General features: G+C 30.5%; 1 protein-coding gene across 7 annotated transcripts in view; it reads left to right on the top strand.

Moving 5' to 3' along the window:
* Window positions 1-20,397, top strand: part of LOC106683715 (formin-2) — a 56,041-nt gene that overhangs the window by 1,037 nt on the left and 34,607 nt on the right. For 2 of the 7 annotated variants that reach the window (XM_067047392.1, XM_067047388.1), the window contains exon 1: window positions 15,762-16,585. The exons of 1 other annotated variant lie outside the window; for it this stretch is intronic. In XM_067047392.1, coding sequence (XP_066903493.1) covers window positions 16,093-16,585 — 493 coding nt within the window. In that variant the 5' untranslated portion in view covers window positions 15,762-16,092. Of the gene's footprint in view, window positions 1-14,739; window positions 15,167-15,761; window positions 16,586-17,243; window positions 17,281-20,207; window positions 20,336-20,397 lie in introns of those variants that run through there. 4 more of the 7 variants (XM_067047404.1, XM_014425359.3, XM_067047397.1 and 1 more) reach the window with 4 other exon arrangements.

The raw sequence follows: 20,397 nt of genomic DNA, 5'->3' as shown, positions 1-20,397 counted from the left end.
CGATAGTTGGTGAATTTATTTTGGGAAATCTTTGGAACCATTCGACGTACAAAATTTTTATTTGCATTCAAATTAAACCTATTTTAATGTACTATAAACTAACTTATGACCTTTTACTCCGTAGGAGTAATATTTTCCACGATATATATTTCTTTTTTAATATTTATTTATTGCTATTTACAACTGTACATTATGATACATTTAGTAAATCTGATCTAAGTTAAATTGGAGTGTTACAGGCGTGTAGAGAAACTACCCATTGATAGTACTTAAATTTATATTTAAAATTGTACTTCAGGATGGTCGAATTGCCCGAAACGTTGGACTGTAACTGAAATAAAGATTGTTGAGACTTAACAAGGATACCATTTGATTTAATTTATTAAAATTTATTTATTGATATTTACAACTGTACATTACAATACATTTAGTAAATTTGATATCTGTTAAAATGGAATATTACAGGCTTATACAGAAACTACCCAATGTTAGCACCCTAATGACATTTTACATTAGCTGGTCTCGTGGCCATCTTCTTTTCAGGCGCCTCGGAGGATTGTCAGGAATGGAAGAGGATGCAAGATTAGAAACTAGGGGGTTTCCACGATATTTGACAATATAAATGCATAAATGCATGTAATTCGGCATTTTGTGAATTTATTTTGTCTGATACCAAAAAATGTACTTCTCCTAAGAAGATAAACATTATAAATTACTTAATAGTAAATTCAACTAGCTTTAATTTGAGTGCTGACAGACATCTATTCTTCTAATGATTCCTGAGATATATGTCTTCATAAATTAAAAATTTAGTCAGGACAACTATAAATCAGTCTTTTGATAATTTATTTTGGCAAATATCTTGAAAAATACATATCCATAGTACATTAAAATAGGTTTAATTTGAGTACAAATAAAAATATTGAACGTCGAATGGTTCCTGAGTTGTCCCAAAATAAATTCAGCAACTGTCAATTTTTCAGTGCATTTTTCATGAAATGCTGCTTTTTAAAAAAGTATATCTCAGGAACTATTGAACATAAATAGTTCTATTAGAGCTCATATTTCAGAAAATTCACTCTACTTTAAAGGATATTGCTGATATTTTTCGAGATAATGAATCTCCGAATAAAAATATGTTTCTTTTTAACGTTTTGAAAAAAGTTACCATTTTTTATTCCCCCTACCTATACTTGGCAGACTCATCAATTTTGACTAGTAACTATACCTAGTTTTCATTGAAGAAATCCAAAATTGGGCTGAAATAACTGACTTTTTTTCTCCACTTGGGCTCTTGTACCAAGGGATCGTTATATGTTTCTTGCTTTTCACATTTTGAACTCTTCCTTGTAACTCAACACTTAAGCAAACGTAAAATGTTTCACCTCAAAGAGTACAATAAAACTATACAAATAGAAATTTCGGTATGTCGCTTAAAATATAAAGCTGCAGTACTGTCTGAATAAAAATACTTAGGGATCCACGAACACTGGTCGGCAGACAGCGGAAGACAGGAAAAATACAAATCAAAACAAACCAACTATTTTTTCTCTTGTCTCTAGGCATTGACACTACTAGACATCTGTATATTACTAATAAACATCTGTGCTTGTTGTGATTTAATGAGATATAGGTTTTCCAAAATTTGGAAAAATTGCATATTTTTCGTTACTTTTTAATGGAATGTGGCTTTTTTACAAATAAAGAATCAAGTATCTCGGAAACCATTGAACGTTCCTAGCAGTGACCTTGTCTTTATTTATGTACTTTAATTAGGTTTTCTAGTGTTGCTGGTAGTTTGTTTGTTTGGTTGTTTAGTGGCGCCAAACTTTATTGGTCATCAACGCCATTTATATTTTATTTGATCAAGTTATATTTTTGTCAGTAAATTTTGTGATTTCAAAAACTGAAACACCAATTCTATTGCCTTATCATCGTTTCCAATGGTTTTTGAGATATCTTGGCTTAGTCCCAAGCTATTGAGGTGTGGTGTAAAATTTGGGCATCGTTGGAAAACATGGCTTATTGTTAAATTGTTGTGTTGCTGGTAGTTTTAAAGACAGCTACCATTTATTAATGTCTCTAATTGACCAATTTTGCAAAAACATTTTTATCAATAGGCTTAGACTTAAATATTTTTGAAATTCGAATAAGTATCATATTAAGAATAGTAAGATGGATGGAGTTTTACTTCGTTTGAATATATTTTGTTTCTTAATTAAGGATATTTCTATTAGGTATTTAAGTGATAAATTTCCAACTCAAAAATATAACATTTTTTACAATAAACATTTATGTGACTCTGAGCGAGTAGCATAAATATCTACATTCTGAAATACATTTGAGTTTTATGATATTTTATTTTTAAATTATGAAGATGGGGGTGTGTAAAAAAAAAATAAATAAATAAAATAGTTAACATATATTTATTTCCTGACGTTAGGCCCCACTTTGTGCAGCTTCACTGTTTTAAAAGCTCTCAACTGGAAAATCTCCGACGAAGGTCCACAAAATGGGGCGAAACGTCGGTAAATAAGTAGTTACTAACTATTTTTTGTTTATATAAGAAGATGGTCAGGGTTGCGGTCAAAAGTGAAACAAAAATTGTTTAAAACTATTTATTTTCCGACGTTTCGCCCCACTTTATAGGGCTTCATCAGGACTGCTCAAAGGAATCGGTTGAACAGAAAGAAACAATGATTGTTTCTTGATCTTCATTGTTTCTTTCTGTTCAACCGATTCCTTTGAGCAGCCCTGATGAAGCCTTGCAAAGTGGGGCGAAACGTCGGAAAATAAATAGTTGTAAACTATTTTTGTTTCACTTTTGACCGCAACCCTGACCATCTTCTTATATATCAATTTTTACGGTCAACTATATATACATATCTTTTTGTTTAGTTTTTTACTGCACCCCTGACCATCTTCTTCATAATTTGCAATAATACAGTCAATTATTATAAATAATATTTTATTTTTTTGAATAGTTGATAGGAATACTTAAATTTTTTAAACCTCATTTATAATTTGTAAATGCTTAATTCATATGTTTTCTTTGGTTTTTAAATAAAATTATCTTCTAACAAATTAGAGTAGCTGGTTTTGTTAGTCACATGGAATTATGGTCATTGACGTGTTCCTATCAAAATCATAATTTTGTAATTCAGGCTGAAAAATGGATCTTTATTTCTGAAAACTAGTTTAAATACCAGGCCCTCCATAGAGAGGACTACAGTTGCATTTCACAACAAACTGGATGCTGAAATTTTTCCTTCTGAGAATCTCCCATATACTGGAAGAAGTCATCTAACATCATGTTGCTATAAAACAAGGTTTTCATGGTATGGCGAGAGGATATCCATAACTCCATAACTTCTCCCTTTGGGATCAATATGGCAGAGTCGTTCTCCCCAACTCATCCAAGTTCAAGGACAACATCAAATCGGTCAAATCACAGATTATAGGTTAGATAGTAAATCTGATATATATTCATTTAGAGTGATTCAGGCCTATTTATTCATATTAAAGATATGGAGAAGCTTTTTTCAAGATTTTTTAAAACTTTTTACTTTCGCTTAACTATATAAGGAATATATAGTGAGGGAAAGTATTACGATCGTGGAAAATTTGGAATTCGAGTTTTCGACGAAAATACATGTTTTGAGGTCCCCCAAGTCCAAAAACCTAGTATCCCAAAATGGTCTCTAAATTAGTCCCCAGAAGTGCTTATGTGTTTATATGATGATTTTGAATAAACTCGTCGTGTCACATTAAAAATTAAACCTTAAATATCATTGAAATAGACAATAAATAATGAACTATTAAAATATCTTCGTCTAAAGTACCTTTAATTTCGTTTCTTTGAAAAAAAAATAAACAGTTATTATAGTTAACAATTGTAAACAATAGTTAAATATAAATTATTAAAGAATTTTATGAATAAATAAAGGGAAAAAAATTGAGACGTCCGATTTGAACAGGAAATATCAAGACCACCACATAACATGAAAGCCCTAATGGAGTCTTACAAAATGGTGCGAAACGTCGGTAAATAAATTGCTTGTAACTATAGTACAAGAGCCGGAAAGAAAAAAGGGCAGTTATCTCAATTTTTGATTTCTTTAATGAAAACTAGGTATAATTAATAGTCTAAATTGATGAGTCTGCCAAGTATAGGTAGGGGGAATAAAAAATGGCGGCTGTTTCAAAATCTTAAAAAACACTAATTTTTCATTCGTAGCTCTATATCTTAACTATCAACAACACTAGAAAATCTAAGAGAACATTATTTAAAGAAGAGTAAATTTGCTGAAAGATTAGCCCTATAAGAGCTATTTACGTCCAATAGTTCTCGAGATATAGCTTTTTAAAAAGCAAAATTTCATAAAAATCTATCGGAAGATTAGTAGTTAGTTAATTTATTTTGAGAATTCTATATCTCAGGAACTATGTAACGTAAAGATGTCTATAAGCACTCAAATTAAAGCTATTTTAATGGACTATAAAGAAGTCTATGACCTTTACCTTCGTAGGAATAGTAGTTTTCATGATATTTGCTAAAATAAATTGATTTATAGTTGTTCGGACAATAAGTTTGATTAATAAAAAACTTCATTTCATAAACCATTAGACGTACAGATGTCTGCCAGCGCTCAAATTAAAGCTAGTTAAATTTACTATAAAATAGTTAATATATATTTGACAAAATAAACTCACAAAATGTTAATTTCTAGTTGTTCGTATAAATGTTGGATTTTTGAAAAAATATATCTCTAGATCCATAAGACGCAGAGATGTCTGCCAACACTCAAAATAAAGGAAATTTAACTTGCTATAAAGTAGTTTATGACACTTATCTTCGTAGGGGTAGTAGGTTTTATGATATTCACATATGAATATGAATTTGGCAAATGAAAATTTGTCCGAATGACTATAAATCAATTTATTATAGCAAATTTCATGTAAACTATTACTTCTACGAAGATAAACATCATAAACTACTTTATAGCCCATTAAACTAGCTTTAATTTGAGTGCTAATAGACATCTGTACGTCAATGGTTTTTGAGATATAAATTTTTCAAAATAAATTCACTAACTACTGATCTTTCAGTACGTCCCATACTACATTTTTATGAAATGTTGCTTTTTAAAAAGCTATATCTCGAAAACTATTTAACGTAAATAACTCTATTAGAGCTCATATTTTAGCAAATTTACTCTTCTTTATATGACGTTCTCTTAGGTTTTATTGGGTTGTTTCTACTTTTAAGATATAGAACTCCGAATGAAAGATTAGTTTTTTTTATCACTTTGAAACAGCCGCCATTTTTTATTCCCCCTACCTATACTTGGCTGACTCATGAATTTTGACTATTAATTACACATAGTTTTCATTAAAGTAATTTAAACTTGGGGTGAGATAACTGCTATTTTTCTCCTCTTGGGCTCTTGTACTATTAGTTTTTGTCCCTTCTACACCGCTCCACTGACCATCTCCTTCCATAGTCAGTTAAGGTCTATCAGTTATATAAATACCATATTAATTTTTTTTTATTAGTTTCCTTATTTTTATGAAAACGTTTATGAGAAAATTAATAAACCCGAACTAACCACAGTATTCTATATACATACTTATCTCTATCCTTGTTTTTAAAAGCACCTAAATCTATTAATATATGAATTTGGAACAAAGTCAAAAATAATCAAGAGAAAATAATAATTTGTTTAAATAGACCATTCATGTTTCATAAACATCTTCTTACTAAATCAGACATTCTATTCTAAAATCTGCTTCCAATATATTGCACTAACATAGTCCACGTGTCAAAATATTATTTTAAAGACGTTCTGTTATTTTCCTGTTTAAGATCCGTTTATAGCTTTAACTTACAAGCTCTATTCTCTATTTTAAAATTATTTACAAGCATTTGATGAAGTTTTTATTTTGGATTACGCTCTAATGAATATATTAATATCAGCTTTTTTTTTATTATCCTTGGCATTTTTTCATTATAATTATAAATTTAGAGATTTTTTTTACTTTTGGTACTATTTGGAATTTTAAAATTCTTTGAAATAAAATCGAACGATTACCAGATTTTTTTTACATTCACTTACATATATAGAATATATAGTAAGGGGAAGTATTGTGATTGTGAAATCGAATTCGAGTTTTTGACTGAAATAAATACGTATCATGTCCCCAGTAAAAATAACCAAGTTTCGCAAAATGATCTGGGTGCAATTGAACAGCCAAATTTAAAAACAAAAAGTTGTTCAGTACTGAAATTAATGATTTTTTAAAAAATATTTATTTATTGACATTTGCAACTGTATTTACATAAAAATACATCTAATAAAATTTATATTTGGTGATAATAGTATTTAATAGGCATGTAAAGAAACTACCTCATTCTAATAACATTTCTACATTAAAAGGACTCGAGGCCAACTTCTTTTCAGGAGCCTCGGAGGATTGTCAGGAATGGAAGAGAAAGCAAGGATAGAAACTTGTGGGTTTGGTTGGTTAGGGAGTTTATTATGGAAGTATTTATATCTGGGTCGGTAACATATGGATTTTTATGTTCTTTATGGATGATTTTAGTAACGATGTAAGATTTTGGAATTTTGGTTTGTAAGATGGATACGATGGATCAGCTTCCTTCGACTTTTCATTTTTGATTTGGGTTGCATACGCAGACACAGAGAGCGTTTTTAAAAAAATATTTATTTCCACCTTTCCCTGCGCTTTGAGCAAAACATACAGTTGTGCAGCAGGAGTCCGATGTTGCACATGTATACGTAATATAGAACTACTGCTAATAAATCAATTTACAAAAATTACAATTTTCAGCTTTAAGGTTCAGTCGTCTGACCTACCTGCTCCTCGCAGTAGCAGAGTAGCCTATATATTTAAAGAAATGTTGCTTTTTGAAAAAAAAGTATAACTCAGTAATTATTTTAATTTAATTTAATTTTTTTTTTATTTATTGATATTTACAAATGTATAAAAAATACAACAAGTAAATTTGATCATAATAACATAATGATAATGATATGATACAGCATGTAGAGAAACTACTCAGTAGTAGAACTCTAAAAACATTTTACAATATAAGGTCACGAGGCCATCTTCTTTTCAGGCGCCTCGGAGGATAGCCAGGATGGAAGAGGAAGCAAGGTTAGAAACTAGTGGGTTTGGGTGGTTAGGGAGTTTATTATGGAAGGAATAATATCGGTTTCGGCCTTGATCGGTTACATAAGGAACATTTAGGTCTTTATGGATGGTTTTATTAGTAAAAAAATAAGGAGCATTGAGGATTTTGGATTGTAAGGATTGGATACGAGAGGAATTCGAAGGTTTCAGTGATTATTCCCTGTTTAATAATCACTGAAACCTTTGAATTTTTTCGAATGCTCATGTTTTAGCAAATTTACTCTACTTTAAACGATGGTCTAACAAGTTTTCAAGTTAACAAGTTAAAACATATGAAGTCAATTTGATTAACATTTTGTACTCACCTAACCATACTTGGTTGACTCGTCAATTTTGACTATTAATTATACGTAATTTTTCATCTTCATAGAAGTAGGATTTTTTATAAAGGCTGGGCAGAAAATTGTTTTCTGTTACACTGTAGCCGTGAGTCAACTCCTGTGGGTTCTTGATGTCCTTCTGGGGTCCACTCGGCCTCCTAAATTGGGTAACCTTAAATGGGTAATAATCTGAAGGTGGAGTGTGATTCTGACCAAATCACCTCCTTACATAACCGTCTAGTAACAGTACTTCATGACCAGGTTCTAGCGGTATAGATTTTAATTTTTCAGTATAAATTTTATGAAATGTTGCTGTTTAAAAGATTGTATCTCGGGAACTATTGAGCGTAAACAGCTCACTTAGGGCTCATATTGTAGTAAATTTAATCTACTTTAAATGATTTCCTATTAGTTTTTATGGTGTTGTAGGTAGTTTCAAAGATATAGAGCTTGGAATGAAAAATTAATTTGTTTATCATTAGGAAACAGCCATCATTTTGTATTCTCCTAACTATTCTTGGTAGACTCATCAATTTTGACTATTGATTGTATAATACGTATATTTCATTAAAGTAATAAAAAATTGTAGTGAAATAACTTTTTTTTTTTTATTTTTTCCACCGGACTCTTGTATTATGTATGTTTCGTTACTTATAAGAACTCTTCTGTAATCTTTATTAACTATGACAGAACATTAACATTCTAAAAAAAAAGTATCAAAGAAGAACTATTATAGATCTTGACTTCATCGGTTATTTATGATGCTTCGACCGTCACTATCTTAAATAGATTTCATAACGTAAACTTTTTCATTTAAGAATAGCAAGAAATGTAGGATTCGTCCTTCGAAACAAGTTTCAACTAGAATAGAATTGAATCGAATTTCTTAAAGATTTTATCCATTTCAAAACAGTGGAGATAACTTTAGACTCATAATTCTTTCATTTTCTCCCAAAGTATCTCTGTGAATGAGCCTTTTATAGTGATTTAACTGCATGCTATGTAACATTGTACGAATATCAGTATTCTGATAATAATTAATTAATTACTATTATCATTATTAATAATAAAAATTATTCTCAACCTTCCTTATTAACACATATTACATGTCCAACGTTTCGGCTGACTCTGCCGAAAAAAAGGCAGTTTTCTCATTCCAATATTTTATTACTTTAATGAAAACTATGTATAATTTACAAGTCAAAATTGATGAGTCTGCCAAGTAGGAGGAATAAAAATGAAGGCTGTCTCAAAACGTAAAAAAAAAAAAACTAACTTTTTCATTCGGAGCTCTATATCTTTAAAACTACCAACGACACAAGCAAACCTAAGAGATTAAATTTGCTAAAATATGAGCCATAATAGAGCTATTTACTTTCAATAGTTCTTCAAATATAGCATTTTAAAAAGCAACATTTCATAAAATTTTTGTACAGAATGTACTGAAAGATCAGCAGTCAGTGGATTTATTTTGAGAAACCAATATATCAAAAACCATTCAAGGTACGGTTGTCTATTAGCAATCAATTTAAAGCTAATTTAATGGACTATTATGTAATTTATGAAGTCTACCCACGCAGGAATAGTAGTTTTCATGATAATTGCTAAAATCAATTGATTTATAGTTGTTCTGACAAATTTTCATGTGCCAAATTTATATTCATATGCGAATATCATAAAAACTACTACCCCTACGAAGATACGTGACATAAACTAGATTATAGTAAGTTAAATTTTTATAGTAAACTAAATTTAAATTAAGTATTGGCAAAAATATGAACGTCTTATGGTTCTATATATTGTTTTCAATCAAATATTTTATAACCATTTTGTGAATTTATTTTGTCAAATATCATAACTACTAATCCTACAAAGATAAACGTTATAAACTGTTTTACAGTAAACTGAACTAGCTTAGACCATAGACATATGTGCGTCTAATTGTTTCTGAAATAAAGTTTTACATAAATCAAACTAATTGTCCTAAAAGCTATAAATCAATTTATTTTAGCAAATATCATAAAAACTACTGTTCCTACGAATATAAAGGTCATAAACTATAGTATATTAAACCAGCTTTAATTTGGGTGCTAATAGAAATCTCTACGTGACATGGTTCGTGAGATATAGATTTCTCAAAATAAATTCAATACCTACCGATTTTTCAGTGATTTTTTTATGAAACGTTGCTTTTTAAAAAGCTATATCTCGAGAACCATTGAAAGTAAATAGCTCTATTAGGGCTAATATTACAGAAAATTCCTTCTACTTTAAATAATGTCCTCTTTGGTTTACTAGTGTTGTTGGTAGTTAAGATATAGAGCTTTGAATGAAAAATTAATGTTCTTTCACGGTTTTGAAACAGCCGCCATTATTTACTCCCCCGTACCTATACTTGGCAGACTCATGAATTCTTACTAGTAACTATACATAGATTTCATTAAAGTAATCGGATATTGGGGTGAAAAAACTACCTTTTTTTCTTCCCGGCTCTTATACTACTACCAATAACTTCTCAGTTTCTTCACCATCCTCATCTAGAGGTTCTAAAGCTTCAAATAGGTTTTTGATTTCGAGCCTGAATTGTTTCTAATTGAAGTTTTTTTTTATTTAAGGATTTTTTATATAACGGATCAAAATTTTCGGAACAAACACTGTTATCTTCTCTCCTCTTTGTATTAAGATTTGTCTAATTTTCGCGAATAGTAGTTCATGATCTGACCCACGGCCTGTCCCGTGATGAGATCTTACATTAATTATGCTATTTTGCCATCTGTGTTGTACCAAGATATTATCGATTTGATTTCGGGTTAGCGAATTCGTCCACAATATTGGTTTTACGAGATGGCAAAAATTTATTAGTCGTATTCCATTATCATTACTACAATCCTTCTCACTGTTCTTTATGGATGCGAAACGAGGTATATTTTACTTAGGGAAGAACAGTTTTTGAAAATAACATAAAATATTCGAACCGAAAAACGACGAATTAACGGGATAATGTTGAAAGCTATACAACCCTGAAGTGAGAGGACTGCACCCGGTAAAAATAATTTAGTTATTACATTGCAGCGAGTAAGATGTCGAATTAGTAACGAGCGGATCTCTAAAATATAAATAAGTACTGAACCGATGTGTAAATGTCTAAGGGGTAGACCGAAGCATAGATGGGAGGATTGCATTAATATTTAGTAGATTTGGGTTTGGAGGGGTATCACTCGGCAGATATATATAGAGAACGATTAGTAGTATCAGCATCGAACCTTAGGATTCTCTAAGTCTTCATTGTATTTCATTATTGTTACTATATTCGTGCAATGTTACCCGATCGTTGGATTTTGTACCTTTCTCTCCTAGCTATAGTGTTTAGATCTCTTAATATTCTTGTAACGTAGTAAATACTGCATAAAAAATTCTCAATAACTTCATAGATCTTGATTAAATAATCTGGTGGAGTGCACGCATCACACAATTATTTACGTTACCTAGTTTCATATCGATTGTTGGATTCGTTTTAAAATTCGAATAAAACCAAAAAAAAATCGTATGTTTTGTGATTTTCGAAAAAAAAAATTTTAAAAATCAAGAACCAGGAGGGCAAAAATTGGAACAAAAAATTAAATTTTTCCGTTTCCAAAAAAAAATTCTAATGTTAGGATTCTATTGGTAAACGCTATAAATATTGAGCAAATTTGAATAATAACGCTGAATTATAAAAAAATAAAATAAAATAAATAGATAAAAATGATAATGCGTAAGATGAGAGATAAAGAAAAGTTAAGAACAAAAACTATGAAATTTGTAAATTTAATAAAATAAATATTTGACCTCTAATGGGGAAAAAAAATAATTTGAGAAAAGTTGATAAGATAGTAGTAATGACAATAACAGAAGTAGATAAATATTTTTTTTTTAAATTATTTATTTATTGTTATTTACAACTATAAAAATATATACAAGTAAATTTGCTGAAGGTGATGTAATGACATGATACAAACATGTGAAGAATCTACCCATTGATAGAACTCCAAAAACATTTTTAGAGAAGATCTCGAGCCCATCTTCTTTTCAGACACCCATGAGGATTATTAGGTAATGAAGGAGAAGCCACGTTAGAAATAAGTGGGTTTGGGTGGTTGGGAAGTTTATCATGGAAGGATTGGTATCTAGTTCTGACCAAATCGGCAACATATGGAATTTTGAGGTCCTGATGGATAATTTGATTTGTGACAAAGTAAGAAGCATTAAGGATTTTGGACTGTGAGAATTAGATTTGGAGAGGAATTCGATGGTTTAGTGGAGCCCCAAAGCTCAGCTCCGTATGTCCAGACAGGCCCTGTTATAGTCATGTAGATCAGTATTTTGTAATAGATTGGAAGTTTCAACCGTTTGTCTATGTAAGTAAATGTTGTAATAGTCGGAATCGACGAGCAGTTTCCTGTCTTTTCAGTCTTGAATGAGGGTTTCATTCATTCAGTCGTTTGTCCAGATGTAGTCCTAAGTAACGGATCTGTTCGACAGGAATAATTGGGGTATTATTAAAGGAAACTGTGGGGCAGGAGGTCATAGGTTTACGACGAAGGGTAAATGTGATTTGGTGGGTTTTATTGGAATTTATTTTAAGCCTTAGTTTTTGGCACCATTCTTCAAGGGAGGTGATGTGGGATTAGAGGGTTTGGTACTGCCGGTAGCTGGAAGTGGAGTTTTATGATTAATTCCATTTGTGGATCCCCAAACAATTAGCTAGTTCTTACAAACCAAGGGGCATCCTCTGCGATTCTTAGAACCTTATTTTGAAATTATAAAAATTTATTATTTGAAATTTTCGGCTTTAGGCTGGTAAGTGAAATTAGTGAGATGCGCACACCGTTCAAGATTTATTTAGTGTATGCTCTTACTAATAACTAAATATATTACAGATTTGTTATTTCTAAAAATGCCATAATAAAGTCAACTGAATTTAATGAAAAATGGCGGATCTCTCCTCACTATAAGGTTTGCATAATCGATGTTGCAAGCTGCAGGAGTTCAAGATCACTTGCAATATTACGGCTAGAATAATCAGTCGTTCCGGTTTTTAACTTTTTTGTTCAGCGTGACGCCCTGCTTTCCAAAGAGGAAGTGAATGCTAAATAGTTGCTTCAATATGAATAAATATGTATAATATTGCTTCCTCACTACATAAAGTAGTGATGCTCTTTGGTTTAGAATGTGTCACCATCGATATTAAAAACGCTTATAGGCAATTCATTCTTGAATTTATCGAATTTAATTGTTCACTCCCGACTTTATGGGACACCAAATGCATGGAGTACACTAACCGTGGGGAGGGGGGGAGGAGGGAGGAATTCACTGTATGATATGCACTTCTCTGGGTTCAGCAACCACTGTTTAGCCAACTTCCGACGCACTCTAATAAATTTATAATGAATAAGAAATAAAGAAAAATCAGTAGTTCGTGAATATATTTTGGAAAATCTATATCTCAGGAATTATTAGACTTATAGATGTCTGCCAGCACTCAAATTAAATATTGTTGAATGTACTATAAAGTAGTTTATGACATTCATCTTCGTTGGAGTAGTAGTTCTAATGATATTTGCTGTACTAAATTGATTTCTACTTGTTCGGACAAAATTCACATTCATATACAAATATCATAAAAACTCCTGTTTCTAGGAATATAAACGTCATAAAATACTTTATTATACATTAAAATAGCTTTGATTTAGAGTGCTGGCAGACATCTATACGTCTAATGGTTCCTAAGATATATTGTTTCATTAATTTAGCGTTTTTTTCAAAAAACTTGGCATCAACATTTCTTGAATTTATTTTTCACAAATATTAAAACTTCATAAATAAACGTCAAAAACTACTTTATAGCACATTAAAATAACTTTAATTTGAAAGCTAAAAAAATCTCTACGTCTAATAGTTCCTGAGATATATATTTCCTTAAATGAATTCACAAACTTCTGATTTTTTTTATGAAATGTTGCTTTTTTAAAAAAGCTATATCTTGGGAAATATTGCATGTAAATAGTTCTTTTAGGACTCATATTTTAGAAAATTTACTCTACTTTGAATGATGTTCTATTAGGTTTTATAGTGTTATTGTTAGTTTTAGTGATATAGAATAACCGAATGAATAATTAACGTTTTGAAACGGCCACCATTTTGTATTATCCCTAACTTACTCTGGGAGAATCATCAATTTTAACTAGTAACTATATCTTATTTTCATTAAGTATTCAAAAATTGGGGTGAAGTAACTGACTTTTTTCTCCTCTTGGGCTCTTGGGCAGTTAAGGAAATCCCACTAAAGCCTTCTAAAATAGAAATCCTAGAGCCCGGCGAAGTTTGCAGTCAGCTGGTATAACTTTATATCAATGTGTATGTATAGGGTTTAACTTATATGTATGTGTATATATCTGTAACCCCAGTGAATATGTGGTTAAGTCAAAATTCCTTACTTTTCAGGGGACAACTTTTAAAGTTTGTTAAACATTTATGTAAAATCAGGTGTTTGTGGTAAATCATCGAAATTTCGTCAATACTACCAAAACGTTGGTAACTTGTTACTTGTTTTACACCAATTTGATATGTCTTATCACTAATTAGATAATAGAGTTAACTAATTGTTCACCGACCGTTGAAAAAACACATCGCAATAACTCTGTTTTTGAGATGTTGCCTCTGTGATTCTCTTAGACAACTTAACTCATTTTGACCAAAATTCGACTTAACCACATATTCACTGGGGTGACAGATATATTTGTAAGTTTTTGTGTATATTAAGATCTTCAGAATTATTTTTTTCTTAAGTTAAAATATTAACAAAAATGAAAATTTATGATCTAAGGGCTTTACGCATAATTCTCAGGAGTCAAATAAACTAAAATTTAAAATAATTTAATTTAAAAAATAAAAATTAAATCTGTACTGCTACAACCCATGAAAGGTCAGGGGTGCATCACTTTGTAAGGAAGTGCCGTTCCTGCATCAATGGTTGTGGAAGGAGGTGATTTGGTCTGAACCAGGCTCAACCGCCAGATTTTTTCCCAACTAAGTGTACCCACTTTATGAGACCGGAGTAACTTAATATACCTAAATTACTAATATGAACTTCATATTTCATTATACCTCTCATCTGGTATATTATTGTTCTGTTCATTGCGTAAGCCAAATATATTTGAAAATCTGATATCAAATAATTAATCTGTACTCCATAGTTTGTTTTTATGACTTCCAAAACCTTACAATTTAATAATTGATTCTGTTTATTTATTTATTGTACAGTGTGTTGTAGTAGGTTTTATACGGGAGTGTTAGTATAAGGTTAGAATTAAATATCTATGTTTTCAAATATTTCATTCTATATTTACTTGTGAAGGATGTTTGGACTGTTTTTGAACTTAAGTGCTAGTGCCGTAGGACGCGTCAAATTTGGATTATATCGGGCCCAAAAGTGGTCTCAAAAATTCAAATTTAAATAGTTCACAGACACACAAACACACGTTTAACGAAACTTGTGATTTGGACTCAGGAGAATTTAAAACGAATATTTTTATTGAAACTCAGATTCGAAATTTTTCACGAGCGCCTCTTACGATACATTGCATATACAAGTAAGTAAACGTAAACATTATTATTATGAACCAACATTATCTACAGATAAATTAACTAATACGATGTTATTACAAAATATATACCAATACTTCTGAAGTTAAAAATTAGCAATTTTATAGATAAAATATGTTGAAATATAATTTTTTTTAAAAACGATTTTCCAATACTGCAAAACAATCGGTATGGTGTTTGGATAAATTAATCAGTGTTGGGCAAAAAAAAATTATAATTTAAATAAGGAAATGAAAAAACAATTTTGATTAGTAATTTAAACTATTTGATGTACTACTGTAGTTGTAATAGTAATTAGAAAATACAATTACTAGTTGAACCAAAGAAATCATAATTACTGGTTACAGATACATATAATTGTTATTAAAATTACATTTTTCTCAACACTGGTAAATCCGGAGACAGTTGTTGGGAAATTTAAGATTTTGATTCCCCCCCACCAAGAAATTGTTATTACTCTACTGGATAATTGACTGTGTTATGGCTTTATAAGTGAATATATATTATCCTCAATAAACAACAAAGTAATAACCTAAATCCGATCTCAAGGCAAATTAAACCAGCTGATGTTATTTGTTTATTATTGATTGTCGTTGAGTTAGTATCCGAGGCACACCCCAAGAGCGCAAGCGCTTAATCCCAGTCCAGCTTCAAAGCGATGGCGAAAGCCGAAAGGGAGGGTAGTCAGTTAGGAAATGTTCTTTGTGCAATTAAATCATAGCCAGTGATGCTGAAGAATCAAGAAGCTGTTTTATGAACTTTGGAATAAGTTCGATAATTAGATAATTAGAATTCATGATGTACTTCTATATCTCGATTACGAAATCGAAAATTCGGCATCAATAATTTTTTTTTCTTTTATACAAATAAGCATCTAAGTATTTGAAATATAAGGTTACAACTATATTGTACAATGGGTAATCTACAGTCTGAAGGTAAGCGGCCTAAAAGTCAGAAGGGAAAAAAGTCACCATTCAAAGAACTCAGTAAACAATTCACTTCGTTAGGGGATGTGAAAGGAAGTAGTGGGGAGCTTACGAAGAGTGGAGGGGTCACCGAACGCAACTACCTGGTTACAGACTCATGGCGGCGTGTCTGCCGAATAGAACAAGGGGAATTGGGAGAAGAGGAGTTGAGCATCCCGAGCAAGGAGAGTAGTAGTGGAGAATCCGTCTTCCAGGACCCACAGGGGAATGACAGTTCCCAGGGGAATGAAGGAGAAGAGGATATCACCCTGACTATGGACGGCAGTGACGGATCTACCACGCTCATAGCTACAGAACCGATGGAATCTCCTGTCACCATAAAAGAACTTCAAGGGACGATGTTCACCCTAGTGAAACATCGGAAAATTGATCTTGGTTCGACTAGAATTAGTGATCAGTCTCTTAATGATATCCTATCTGGTGAGTATCAACAGGTTTCTTTGGGCTACTGGACCCATTTTAAAAATCTAAATGGACAACCTGTGTAAACATTTCCCCTTTTAAAGTCAATGGTACTGACCTACCCTAAATTTGTTTTCCAGATTATATTCATGCATATTTCTATTAGGCAAAAATTAATTCAATTCCTTTAGTATTCATATCCATTATAACGATTATGACTCTCTGTAATATGCTAGTTAGGTAAATTATTCTTTATTATATATTTTAAATATTAAAATAATTGAATATATCTATCAAATTATATTCTTAACAATACTGCGATCAGATACTAAATTAAATTCAGTCTGGTATCAACTAATTTCATCAGGTAAAAATTACTGTTGGTCCTATAAATATTAAAAAATCTAATCGAACAATGTGTGTAAGAAATTAACCATTTAAAGTCAATGTTATTGACTTACTCTATGTTTGTTTTGAATTGTGATTCAGGTTATGTTTATGTATTTTCTATGTTGAAGATGTTGGTTTTTTTTTTTTTTCTAGGCAAAATTAATTCAATTCAACTCTATTTTTATCAAATTTTGCCTATTATAATTATCTATAATTAGGTAGTTCAGTAAATTATTCTTAATTTTATTTTCAAAATATCTAAGTTATCAAATGAATCCGTCAAAATATATTACTAAAGATAATGGCATCGAACATTTCTTCCGGTAAAATTTACTTTTGTTACTTAATCCATTATAAAAGGCTAATCATGTGTAAAAAACTCTTCATTTACAATTGATGTTATTGACCTACCCTAACTTTGTTTAGAATTGTGTTCCAGGTTATGTTTATGTGTTATTTATTTTAAGGGTGGTGTTTTTACATTAGGCAAGAATTAATCCAGTTCCACAATATTTATATCAAACTATGCTAATTAAGGATAGCTATATTAAGCGAGTTAGGTAAATTATTTCTTATTTTATTTTCAAAATATGATAGCAATCAAATGCATCCATCAAAATGTGTTCTGAAAGATACTGACATCGGACTTTAAATAAAATTCTATCTGGTGTTAACAGGTTTCTATGGGTAAAATTTACGCTTGTTATTTGATTCATTATAAAGATCATGTGTAAGAAATTCTTAATTTAAAGTTGATGTTATTGACCTACCCTAACTTAGTTTAGAATTGTGTTCCAGGTTATATTTATGTCTTATTTATTTTAATGTCTTTTTACATTAGGCAAAAATTAATCCAATTCTACAATATTCATATCAAACTATGCTAATTATGGTTATCTATAATATGCCAGCTAGGTGAATTATTGTTTATTATGTCTTTTAAATATGGAAGTAATCAGAGGTATTCATTGAAATATGTTCTTAACAATACTGAGATTAGACCCTAAATGAAATTCTGCCCGGTGTCAACAGCTTTCTTAAGATCAGGTTTGCTTATGATTCTGGAACTATTATAAAAATCTAAAATGATAATCTGTGTAAGCAATCCTTATTCAATTTCTATTTTATTGATCTACCTTAAGTTTGTTTTGAATTTTATTCCAATTTATGTTTCCTATTTTAAAAGTTTCTGTTTTGCTATTACCAAAAACTTAATTCAATTCCTCAATATTAATATCGAATTGTGTCAATTATGATTGTCTATAATATGGCAGTTAAATAAAATATTCTTTATTATATCTTTTAAATATCGAAGCAATCAAATGCATCTATCAAAATATATTCTTAACAATACTGTGATCAAACATTAAATGAAACTCTTCCTGGTGTCGACAGGATTCTTAGAGTAAAATTTACTGTTGGTAATAGAACTATTTTAAAAATATAATTGGACTCGATAAGATATTCTTTATTTTAACTCTATGTTAGTGACCTACCCTAGGTTTGTTTAGAATTGTGGTCCAGGTTTTGTTAGTGTATCAGTTTGTGCTTTCTGGCCCCCAGGGTTGACTCATGGTTACAATAACAGAATAAATAATTACCTGTCACAGCCGAATTTGAATATGGTTTCTGGGAGTTAATAGCACAGTGCCTTACTGCCTAAATTAATAATTTAACCGTTATCTAATCTAAGCGGACATTCATTATCAGCACTTTCATTGAAATTCAATGTTTTTATTTGAAAATTTTACCCAAAGTTTGTTTTGAATTGCGTTTTAGCCCATGCCTCTTGTTTCTATTTATATTACCATTAATAAAACCCCATAACATCCATTAACTTTTTGCCGATTATGACTATGTGACTGTTTCATAAATTATACTTAATTGTATCTAATATTTTTCAAATATCAAAGTAATTGAATGTATCCAATGAACTAGATTCTTAGTGACACTGTCATCTGTCTATAAATTATTCAGTGGGTCAAATAAATGGGCATAATAACTATTATAAGGAGTTTAAATGGACTAGTTATGTAACCATTCCTTCATTTGAAGTCAATGATATTACTAGCCCACCCTAAGTTTGTTTTGAATTGTGTTCCAGGTTATGTTTGTGTTCTAAGGGAGTTGTCTTATTAAAGGAAAAAATTAATACAATCCCACAATATTCATACTATTCAATTATGGCTTTAATATGGCATTAAATCAAGAAAAATGATCATGCCTTTTTGAACTTTCAAACTAATCTAATGCGTATAAATATCCAAGCAGTATATCCTTAGCGATATTATCACAGGTCTCTAAATGACATATCCTATTAGGTGGTTATCAACAGGTTTACTATTGGTAATAGAACCATCACAAAAATCTAAATGGAATACATTTTTAAGCACTTTTTCATTTGTAGGTGATGTTTTTGACCTACCCTAAGTTTGTTTTAAATTTTGTTCCAGGTTATATTTATTTGTTGTCCATTTCAAGACTTTAATTTAGTCAAAAATGAATTTGATTCTACAATATTTTTATCAATTTGTGCTTTGTTATTGTACCGATTATGACTATCTGTAATGTGGAAGTTAAAATGCTTCATTATATCTTTTCTAAGTATCAAAGTAATCAAATGTATCCATTAAAGTATATAATTACCAATATTATTCTCTAAATGACATTCTGTGTGGTATTAGTTGATTTAATGAGGTCAAATTAATTGATACAATAACCATTATAAAAAATCTGAACAGAATTTTCATGATGGATTTAATGTTATTGGACCTACCCTGTTTGTTTTGAATTGTGTTCAATGTTATATTTATGTGTTCTCCATTTTATGTCTACTGTTTTGATTTCAGTTAACATAGATATATATAGTCACCATATTAATCACTAATTTGTGCTTTGTAATTGTGTCGGTTATGACTTTTAAAATTATGAGCTTTAAAGTGATGGTTTGATGGTGTTTTATTTATTTATTTTTTTAAGTATCCAAGTATTAAAATATATCCATTGCAAATATCCTACATTGCATCACAGTGTCTAATATTGATTGGCACTAGAATCATGATAAAAAATTTAAATGAACTACCGGGATAATCAAAATTTCATATAAATCCGACGTTATTGATCTAACATTTGTTTTGTATTGTGCTCTCAGGTTATTGTGTGTTCTGGTATCTGTTTTTATTCTAATTTGACTTTATACGAACCTGTAATAGTTGTCAGTTTATGCTCTGTTCTAATTAAGACTCAGTGAAACATTATCTACAGTGTCACAGTTTTATAACTGTTACTTCAGTTTCTATGCGTTGAAGTCATTAAGTGTATTTACAGAAACAAATCTTTCGCACTTCAAAAATCGGACTCTCAATGCCATCCTGTCTGGTGAGTATCAGTAGGTGCCTTGGGGTCAGATTAAATTTTGGTACTAGTCGTTCGAAAATTCC

Source organism: Halyomorpha halys, unplaced genomic scaffold (genome assembly GCF_000696795.3).
Source record: "Halyomorpha halys isolate HHAL.00 unplaced genomic scaffold, Hhal_1.1 Scaffold507.1, whole genome shotgun sequence".
In the NCBI taxonomy this organism is placed as follows: Eukaryota; Metazoa; Arthropoda; class Insecta; order Hemiptera; family Pentatomidae; genus Halyomorpha; species Halyomorpha halys.
Note: the sequence above shows the minus strand (reverse complement) of the source record. Positions and strands in the feature narration are given on the sequence as shown.